The 10821-nt window shown below is 45.3% G+C and overlaps 1 protein-coding gene and 1 pseudogene across 2 annotated transcripts in view; both read right to left on the bottom strand.

The window, feature by feature from the left end:
* Positions 1-1552: 1552 nt before the first annotated feature.
* On the bottom strand, positions 1553-1868 carry LOC108527432 (10 kDa heat shock protein, mitochondrial pseudogene; annotated as a pseudogene).
* Positions 1869-7479: 5611 nt separating this feature from the next.
* RFWD3 (ring finger and WD repeat domain 3) overlaps positions 7480-10821 on the bottom strand; it is a 47323-nt gene continuing 43981 nt past the window's right edge. The window contains exon 13 of one of the 2 annotated variants that reach the window (XM_017868715.1): positions 7480-9829. In XM_017868715.1, coding sequence (XP_017724204.1) covers positions 9686-9829 — 144 coding nt within the window. In that variant the 3' untranslated portion in view covers positions 7480-9685. The remainder of the gene's footprint in view (positions 9830-10821) is intronic. The other variant, XM_017868716.1, reaches the window with a different exon arrangement.

Genomic DNA, 10821 nt, shown 5'->3' with positions numbered 1-10821 from the left:
TAACTTAGCGCTGCATCCTGAAGATCTGCATCCTATCTTTCAGAATGTTCTCAGCTAGTGCTTCAGCTGTCCCTTTAAAATGTCATTAACAGGATTTTATTAGTTGGCTGCTTGTGGATGGTGTGGTATAGGATATGACCAGCAGACTCATGGTCATGGGTCCGTTCACTGTTGATAGGGTCCCCTGGACCAGATGCAATGCTGTGTGTCAATCTGAACTCAATCAGGCATACCACTGGCTGACGTTCTGAGAGTGAGAAAGGCAAACCCATACCCAGAATAGGCAGTCTATCACTGTGAGGATAAAATGGCCTTTGCAGATGGAAGAAGCCAAATGTAGTTGACTTGCTACCAAGTGGCTGCTTGGTCTTCTTTAGAAACGTGCCTTTTCGCCTTTCAAAGACTCAGTGTTGCAGGCTAGGCGCGGTGGCTCAAGCCTGTAATCTCAGCACTTTGGGAGGCTGAAGCAGGCAGATCACAAGGTCAAGAGATCAAGACCATCCTGACCAACATGGTGAAACCCCGTCTCTACTAAAAATACAAACATTAGTCAGGTATGGTGACGCACACCTGTAATCCCAGCTACTCAGGAGACTGAGGCAGGAGAATTGCTTGAACCCGGGAGGCAGAGGTTGCAGTGAGCCGAGATCATGCCATGGCACTCCAGTCTGGCGACAGAGCAAGCCTCTGTCTCAAAAAAAAAAAAAAAAAAAAAAGACTCAGTGTTGCTCTCGGTTGCTGACAAGTTGGACATTCAGAGGCAGCAGTAGCTAGATGTACCTTGGTGAGCGGGAGTCCATGATGCTACTGAGCTATGGCTGCTCTGTTCATGTGTCCAGCATGTCAGGTCTGGAGGAGCTAGAGGCTAGCTCATGTCAATTGGCTGAGTCATTTTGCTTACTTGGTTGTTCAGTGCCTTTTTATGGTAGAGGCTTTCTGATGGGCATTATTAAGAGATACAAAAATATTTATATATTGTACTCACTCCCATATGTTCATACATGTGCCTCTACTCCAGGCCATTGGACTTTGTCCAGGAATCTGTATATATTCTCATCTTACATACAAAGTGGAATGACTAAGAGCATAGCCAGCATTTCCACCAATTGGGAAAAGTTTTCACTCTCCACCATCTTTCAGAACCACCCTTGCATTCTTTAGGTCTTTAATAGTGACTCTAATCTTCACAAATCCCCATCCTCCCAATGGAACACTTTTTTTGTCATTAGTTATCATCAGTTTATTATAAAAGAGAGATACGAAAATTATTTACATGATGAAAGATTTCAGCCCCGTCTCTAATAAAAATACAAAAAATAAGCTGGGTGTGGCGGCGGGCGCCTGTAGTTCCAGCTATTTGGGAGGCTGAGGCAGGAGAGTGGTGTGAACCCGGCAGGCGGAGCTTGCAATGAGCCGAGATTGCACCACTGCACTCCAGCCTGAGCGACAGAGTGAGACTCTGTCTCAAAAAAAATAAATAAAAAAAAAAAGATTTCAGAACTTCAGTGGAACGGGCAGCTTCATGCTGATGCCATTTCAATAGTGTCTTATTTCAGTCTACGTACTTCCTAAGAATGTCACCATCTCTAAATAGGAAATAATCCTTGTCATCTATAACTACTTTGGTGCCTCCATAGTCGGGAAGAACTTTATCTCCAGCTTTCATGGTAACTGGCTGAATCTCTCCACCCTTTCCTTTAGAACCCAATCCAACAGTGACTACTATTGCTTGCAATACTTTTCCTTGAGATTTTTCTGGAAACATAATGCCTCCTTTGGTTACAGTTTCAGCAGCGCTCCTTTCAACCAGTACTCGTTCAAAGAGTGGAAGAAACTTTCTAAACGCCTGTCTTGCCATGACTCCCTGCACCTCAGACTTGTACTCTCAGAAAATTATTTTTATTTATTTTTGAGACGAAGTCTTGCTCTTGTCCCCCAGGCTGGAGTGCAATGGCATGATCTTGGCTCACTGCAACCTCTGCCTCCCAGGTTCAAGCGATTCTCCTGCCTCAGCTACAGGGACCTGCCACCATGCTGTTAATTTTTGTATTTTTAGTAGAGACGGGGTTTCACGATGTTGGCCAGGCTGGTCTCGAACTCCTGACTTCAGGTGATCTGCCCACTTTGGCCTCCTAAAGTGCTGGGATTACAGCCACTGTGCCCGGCCTCAGAACATTGTTTTTAACATATTTTAGTCAGGGGTAGGGAGCAATTTCACAGGTTTACATCTGGCCTTTCCTGCCCATGACAGTTCCTGCCCCACAGGCCAGAAATACAATGTGGGGTTATTCCAGGTCACTTCCAGTTATATATTTGGGGACTATGTAAATCTCTGGGTAGGTCCACACATCCAGTGAGGTGAGCGCCATACTTTACCACTTTAGCCAGGAGTCCATTTATTAACTGGCCTCTATAGGCCAGGGGGACTATAATGATGTTTTAGGCCTCTGATGATCGATTTCACCTTTAAGTCTGTGTCCAATAGTCTTCAAAATGTTTAGTTATTTCCCTTTTGCCAGTGTACAGTCACCCAAGTAAGCAGCCATGAGTTCCTTTGGGGAAGGTCTGAGGACCCTTGTGCCATGGTGTGGTAGGGTCTTTGGTGTTAGGCTCCTGACCAATACTTTCATCAGTGAATTCTAGATCTGAAAATTGGCTCAGATCGGGCAGATCGGTGGTGGCTCACACCTGTAATCCCAGCACTTTGGGAGGCTGAGGTGGGTGGATCATGAGGTCAAGAGATGGAGACCATCCTGGCCAACATGGTGAAACCTGTCTCTCTAAAAATATGAAAATTAGCCAGGCATGGTGGTACATGCCTGTAGTCCTAGCTACTTAGGAGCTGAGGCAGGAGAATCGCTTGAACTTTGGAAGTAGAGGTTGCAGTGAGCCAAGATTGCACCTCTGCACTCTAGCCTGGATGACTGAGACTCTGTCTCAAAAAAAAAAAAAAAAAAAAAAAAACAAACCTCAGATCTAGAAACTGGGCAAAGGAGCAGGACTTATTGGAGGTGACCACCCTTAGCCTCCTGTTCCGCCATTCTTTTTTTTATCTTTTTTGGGATGGAGTCTCATTCAGTTGTCCAGGCTGGAGTGCAGTGGCACGATCTCCGTTCACTGCAAGCTCCGCCTCCTGGGTTCATGCCATTCTCCTGCCTCAGCCTCCTGAGTAGCTGGGACTACAGGTGCCCGTCACCACGCCCGGCTAATTTTTTTGTATTTTTAGTAGAGATGGGGTTTCACCATGTTAGCCAGGATGGTCTCGATCTCCTGACCTTGTGATCCGCCCGCCTCGGCCTCCCAAAGTGCTGGGATTACAGGCGTGAGCCACCGCACCTGGCTGTTCCTCCATTCTTGTGGCCCTTATTGGCTATAGATGTTGAATAGTTCCCTTGCTGGTCTTGGGTGACGTTATCCTTATTAACCACCTCTATACTCCCCGCTCGTCAAGACCCCTTTGTTGTCATTTTATTATTAATTTTTTTTGAGATGGAGTCTCACTCTGTCACCCATGCTGGAGTGCAGTGGCACCATCTTGGTTCACTGCAACCACTGCCTCCGGGGTTCAAGTGATTCTCCTGCCTCAGCCTACTGAGTAGCTGGGACTACAGGTGTGCGCCACCATGCCCGGCTAATTTTTTGTATTTTTAGTAGAGATGGGGTTTCCCTGTGTTAGCCAGGATGGTCTCGATCTCATGACCTCGTGATCCTCCTGCTTCCGCCTCCCAAGGTGCTGGGATTACAGGCATGAGCCACCCCACCTGGCAAATTTTTGTATTTTTAATACAGACAGGGTTTCACCATGTTGGCTAAGCTAGTCTCGAACTCCTGACCTCAAGTGATCCTCCTGCCTTGGCCTCCCGCCTCCCAAAGTGCTGGAATTATAGGCATGAGCCACCACATCTGGCCCTTGGTCATCTTGTTTGATCTTGCTGGTAATGGTGGTAATTGTGGTCTCCTGGCTTCTGGCAGTTAAACATTGCCACCAGGTCTTTATTATTTTGGGGCCCCAATCAGCCCGTCTTACCACCTGTTTTCTTGGAACACTCCTGGCACTACTTGTGTGAGTCCAGGTCTGCCAGGAAGCAGACAACAAAAAGGGATTAGCTATGCAAGAAATTTATTAGGGGCAACAGTTGTAGGAAAAATGAGGTGGCTGAGAGAGCCATGTGACCATGATGCAGGTCCAACGCTGTGTGAAGTACAGAGGGAGGGAAGGAAGGATAGGAGGATTCGGTGGAAACATCTAAGATTCAACTTAAACTGAAATTCATTTCTAAGAAAGTTGGCCAAGGCCAGGCGCAGTGGCTCACGTTTGTAATCCCGGCAATTTGGGAGGCCAAGGTGGGCAGATCACCTGAGGTGAGGAGTTCAAGACCAGCCTGACCACCATGGAGAAACCCTGTCTCTGCTAAAAACACACAAAAAATTATCCGGGTGTGGTGGTGCATGCATACCTGTATTCCCAGCTACTCGGGAGGCTGAAGCAGGAGAATTACTTGAACCCGGGAGGCAAAGCTTGCAGTGAGCCAAGATAGCGCCATTGCACTCCAGCCTGGGAGACAAGATTGAAACTCTATCTCAAAAAAACAAAAAAGAAAGTTGGCCAAGGCCATAGGACAGTCCTCATGCAAAAGTTACCTGTCACTGAGTCTTCCAGAAATGGGCCTGTGTCAGTAGCCCTGCCACTCTTCTTTTTGAGATGGGGTCTCGCTGTGTCACCCAGGCTGGAGTGCAGTGGCACGATCTCGGCTCACAGCAAGCTCTGCCCCGCCCCAGGTTCATGCCATTCTCCTACCTCAGCCTCCCGAGTAGCTGGGACTACAGGCACCTGGGCAAAAGAGCGAGACTCCATCTAAAAAAAAAAAAAAAAAAAAAGAAGCTGGGATTACAGGTGTGGGCCACCATGCCCAGCTAATTTTTGTATTTTTAGTAGAGATGGGGCTACGCCATGTTGGCCAGGCTGGTCTCGAACTCCTGACCTCAGGTGATCCACCCTCCTCGGCTTCCCAAAGTGCTGGGATTACAGGCATGAGCCACCGCACCCAGCCTTTATTAGGATTTTTAACCTGTTTCTTCCCCTGTAAGATAGAATAATAATACATATTCTGTAACATTAAGAATTACTTATTAGTAATACATATTTACTAAGACATTACTTAATATATTAAACTATAAAGAGATAAAACAAAACAGCAGAGATTTTTACCAAACATATGTTGACTAAGAACAAGGACAAACAAATGTCTATTTTTAGAATTTTGGCCAGGCATGGTGGCTCATACCTGCAATCCCAATGTTTTGGGAGGCTGAGGCGGGAGGACTGCTTAACTAGAAGTTTGAGACCAGTTGGGCAACAAAGCAAGACCCCTGTCTCTACCAAAACAGCAACAACAACAACAACAAAAATTGGCTGGGCAGAGTAGTCCACAACTACAGTCCCAGCTACTCAGGAGGTTGAGGACACAGGATTATCCCAGACTGTGAGTTTGAGGATGCAGAGATAGGACAGTGCCACTGCACTCTAGATTGAGTGACCCCGTTTCTTATAAAAAATTTTTTTCAGATTTTCACTTATACTCAATCACTGACATGGAAAACAAAAGGAGGGTATTGTGAAAACAAAACAATGGTGTTGGGTTTTGTAATTTGGGGTTTACTTCTATCCTAGGACCTCTGTCATTGTCCCTTAGAGCATCAGGCTCCATGAAGTCAGTAAGCTTATACCTATGGATTCAGTTCTCCTGGAATCCAGTATACTCCATTTGCTGTTCAGCTAGAAACTGGAAAACATTTTCAGTCTTTCCAGCCTAATTGCAGAGCACCATGATTTATGGCAACGAAGATCTGGAACTCAAACAGAACAAAGAAAGTGAGGCAGGTGTCCAGGACTGTGCTGAGCAGGAACCCTGAAACCCATACTTGCCCACTGCTGCTGCCACAGTCAGAAGTGCTGCCAATGACTAGTAGAAATAAAGGAAACAAAAGTCCTCTCCTCTCCCTTCCTCCCACTTTACAGTCTCCTGGATTCAAATAAACTAGCAGGAAGCCAACAGGCAAGAGTCTGGGAAATGTAGATCCCTAGATCTGAGAGTAAACAGACACATGACCAGGGCTTTTTTTTTTTTTTTTTTTGAGACGGAGTCTTACTTTTTCACCCAGGCTGGAGTACAGTGGTGTGCTCTCAGCTAACTGCAACCTCTGCCTCCCAGGTTTAAGCAATTCTCCTGCCTCAGCCCCGAGTAGCTGGGATTACAGGCACCCACCACTACAACCAGCCAATTTTTGTATCATTTAGCAGAGATGAGGTTTCACCATGTTAGCCAGGCTGACCTTGAACTCCTGACCTCAGGTGATCTGCCCACCTTTGCCTCCCAAAGTACTGGGATTACAGGCGTGAGCCACACGGCCAGGACACAGGGTTAAAAGGCAAACATATCGCTTTCCATTGGCAATAGCAAAACAGAACTGCAAGCTAAAGCCTCAACCACTTTATTAGTGTGAAAAATAGAAAATCTATGGCTGGGTGAGGTGGCTCTTGCCTGTAATCCCAGTACTTTGGGAGGCTGTTAAGATGGGCAAATCACTTGAGGTCAGGAGTTAGAGACCAGCCTGGCCAACATGGTAAAACTCCATCTCTACTAAAAATAGAGAAGTAAGCCAGGTATTGTTGCAGGCACCTGTAATCGCAGGTACTCAGGAGGAATGAGGCAGAGGCTGCAGTGAGCTGAGACTGAACCACTGCGCTCCAGCCTGGGACAAGAGAGAGAGACTCTGTTAAAAAAAAAAAAAGAAAAAGGCCGGGCACGGTGCCTCATGCCTGTAATCCCAGCACTTTGGGAGACTGAGGCAGGCGGATCACGAGGACAGGAATTCGAGACCAGCCTAACCAAAATGCTGAAACCCGTCTCTACTAAAAATACAAAAATTAGCCAAGCATGATGGCGCACGCCTGTAATCCCAACTACTCAGGAGGCTGAGGCAGGAGAATCTCTTGAACCCAGGAGGCAGAGTTTGCAGCGAGACGAGATGGCACCACTGCACCCCAGCTAGGGCTACAGAGTGAGACTCTGTTTAAAAAAAAAAAAAAAAAAAGAGAAATTTACCAGGTTGGGATTATATCCCTCTCCCAAGAGGCAGACATGTTCCTGCCTCTAGAAGTCAAAGAAACAAAAGGCACTAGGAGCCACTATACATAGCAAATTCTTTATTTTCATATTAACATTAAAACATAAAACAGAAACATTAAAACAGGGTATAAACAGAGTTCCCATTGCCCTCTTTTCAAAGCAGGGGCAAGAATATATACAATGACAAGGTATTTTGAGTTCGTTTAACTCCAAATCCTCAAGTGGGGAAAAAACCTTAGAGGTAGTGACAAAGGAATATGGTGGGGCAGAGCCTGGTGGAGCCCAGAAGACTAAAGTCTGGATTTATAAATGTGATGTCCTACAACGGGGATTGGGAATGGCGTCAAGGTTTTTTTTTTTTTTTGAGATGGAGTCTTGCTCTGTCACTCAGGCTGGAGTGCAGTGGCGTGATCTTGACTCACTGCAACCTCTGCCTCCCAGGTTCAAGCAATTCTACTGCCTCAGCCTCCTGAGTGGCTGGGATTACAGGCGTGCTCACCACTGCGCCCAGTTAATTTTGTATGTTTAGTAGAGATGGGGTTTCACCATGTTGGTCAGGCTGGACAAGGTTTTTTTCTTTAATCAGTCACGGTCATATGAATTTGCTTACAAAATATCCAAATTTAATGTACTAATGCAAGGACTGGTGAGACTTAGGATTCACCTAATGTTCCTCATAGTTAAGTCTCTTGCTTCCTACTTTTAGGGAAATCAATCAGCATCAAGTACTTCAAAGCAAGTCAAATCCTAACCTGCCCAGGGCCAAAGACAAAGCCAGTTGGGGCCTGACCACCTGCATCCTCTTGGTGGCAATCTGCTGAAACCAGATGAGTTCTGCTTTTTAATTCCAATCCTATTCTGTCACTGAAACTCCAGGCCTGGGCAGCCACTCTTAATCATTAATCATTAACATATCAAAAGGAATATCTCCTCGGAGAAAAGAGCTTTTCTCAGGTTCTAGAAGCTAGCTTTTACAAAGTATGTCTTCAAATAGGGGCCGGGTGCAGTGGCTCACGCCTATAATCTTGGCACTTTAGGAGGCCAAGACGGGAGAATTGCTTGCGGCCAGGAGTTCAAGACCAGCCTGGACAACATAGTGAAACATCTATTTCTACAAAAAATTTTAAAAAGGAAAAAATTATGTCCTAAAATATTAAAGGGTCATTAAAAGGCAAACTGAAACTTGGAACTCTGGGGAAATCTACTGCAACAACCCCTTACTGGAGAGAAAGATCCTAGAAACAGCTCTTGAATTGACAGGTCAGAAGTGTTTATAATAAAAACGGTAACAACTCTTCAGCAATCATTTGAGAAAATCAGATTGTTAGCCATTTTCTCCCATGAACAGGACACTGACCTGCCCACATCTTGAAGCATATTGTGTTGTGGATAGTGGTTTGGTCAAGTAGTCTGAGGCAAGTCAAAGAAATACAAACTGAACCTTAGAAAAGGTTAGGGAGGCAAATCAGAGGAAAGTGGAATCAAACATCAGTTTCACATGGGGAAGGCTTTACCTGGAATGTATAAAGAACACTTAAGAACAGCCCCTCAGTCTGAGGGATTGGCTTTATTTAGATAGGAACTCTCTCAAAATGGGAGACAAGTTCTTCTCATGTTTTCAATAGCAGTCTGAATTTCTCTTATGTCTTTTCTCCTGATCTCTAGGGGAGACTCAAGTAAAACCTTTGACCTATCACTCATCTTTTCCTGGCAAGAGATAGTGTTCTTCAAAGCACTAGCTTGGATAAAACCAATCCTGAGTTCCTAAGCTGGCTAGAAAAAACAAAATTTTCCCCACCACTCAAACAACTGGCCTCTTTCCTTACCTTTCACAAAACAATAAACTTAATGCACTAGGCATCAGCAAAGAGAATAGTTCACTAGCTGCTTCCATCACTGAGTCTGCCAATGTCCCAGCACTTCACACCTGGAACACAAGTGTTGTTGCCACAAAGCACACCCAGGTGTGCTCTATCACACACTTCTGTGGGGATGAGACAAGTTACTAAAAGATTGTCAGCCTTCAAGGTCAGAAATAAACCGGACACAAGGTTTTACAGTGCCCTCTTGTGTTCAACTGAATAATACTCTTTTATATCTACGTTGCATCAAATCAGTATCAAGACAACGGTTAGTCCCTTCAAGGATACCTAAGTGACAGGACAACTCAGATGGGATATCATATCCCCCAGAAAATGCTTGATGCCTACTCACATCCTAGATGATGAGAGGACACTCTCTAAGGTCCAGAAAGTCACATAGAAAATACAGAAAATAAGAATTTCCAGTATACAATAATGGTAAATGAAGGCTTTAAACCCAAGAAATGGATAATGTAGATAAAGTACCCATCAATTACTCTTTTAGTGGACATAACAGATACACAATCTGTAGTGTCTCAGTGACCTAAAGTCCTAGAATCATATTAATGCAAACAAACCATGATCCCCAATATTCTAGGCTGCAGACAATAAACAGGGATCTTGCTTGGGACTGCTAGGTGCTAACAAACAACATTTAACCAGCAGCAGGCCTTCAAGGTTTCAAGACCACGGTCACTCCCACTTATAGATGTGGACCATCTTCTCTGTTAAGGTAGCCAAGTAGCTGTTATGGTTCACCTCAAATGGGCAGATGTCCAAGACAGGCTGATCGGTCTGTAGGTCCTGGAGCAACGAGCCACTGGCAGCATCCCACAGCTAAAGAACGCAAGCAGAGGGAAGGGTCAGAACCCAGTCAGTACATGAAGGGACTTCCTTTACTTCATCATCAAACAAGTCTGAAAGGCTGCAGAGAGAACACTACCTGGAGAGCAAAGCGGACCATCCCTAACCTTCGCAAGGTTGCTCAAAGCCAGCACACCTGACATAGTTCAGATACAGCCTCACCTACTGTAATCAGCAATTAGTCTACCTGTAAGTGGATCTGAAAATAAAGCCCAGCTTCCATTCATTCAATCTATGTGTCAGGCTCTTCTAGGGACAGAAGGGTAAATAAAATAAAGTCCCTGTCTTTGCCCTCATGGAACTCACCTTTTTTTTTTTCTTGAGACAGAGTCTCGCTCTTGTCGCCCAGGCTGGAGTGCTGTGGCGCAAATCTTGGCTCACTGCAACATCTGCCTCCTGGGTTCAAGCAATTCTCCTGCCTCAGCCTCTCAAGTAGCTGCCACCACACCCGCTAATTTTCTTGTATTTTTAGTAGAGATGGGGTTTCACCATGTTGGCCAGGATGGTCTTGAACTCCTGACCTCACATGATCCATCCATCTTGGTCTCCCAAAGTGCTGGGATTACAGAAGTGAGCCACCGCGTCTGGCCTCTAAAAATTTATTATTGGCCAGGCATGGTGTCTCACACCTGTAATTCCAACACTTTGGGAGTCTGAGATGGGACGACAGCTTAAGGATAGGAGATAGAGACCAGCTGGGACAACAGAGCAAGATTCCCATCTCTATAAGAAATTAAAAAATTAGCCAGGTGTGGTAGTGCATGCCTGCAGTCCCAGCTACTCAAGAGGGTAAAAGAGGATTGCTTAAGCTGAGGAGTTTGAGGCTACAGTGAGCCATGATCACACTACTGCCCTCCAGTCTGGACTGAGCAAGATACTGTCTCCTAAAAAAGAAAAATATTTTAAAGTATTAAAAAGTAGAGTCAGCCAGGCATGGTGGCACACACCCATAGTTCCAGCTACTT

The sequence above is a fragment of the Rhinopithecus bieti genome, unplaced genomic scaffold, assembly GCF_001698545.2.
Source record: "Rhinopithecus bieti isolate Rb0 unplaced genomic scaffold, ASM169854v2 scaffold_2574, whole genome shotgun sequence".
In the NCBI taxonomy this organism is placed as follows: domain Eukaryota; kingdom Metazoa; phylum Chordata; class Mammalia; order Primates; family Cercopithecidae; genus Rhinopithecus; species Rhinopithecus bieti.
The sequence above is the reverse complement of the archived record's forward strand: the minus strand, read 5'-3'. Positions and strand labels throughout refer to the sequence as shown.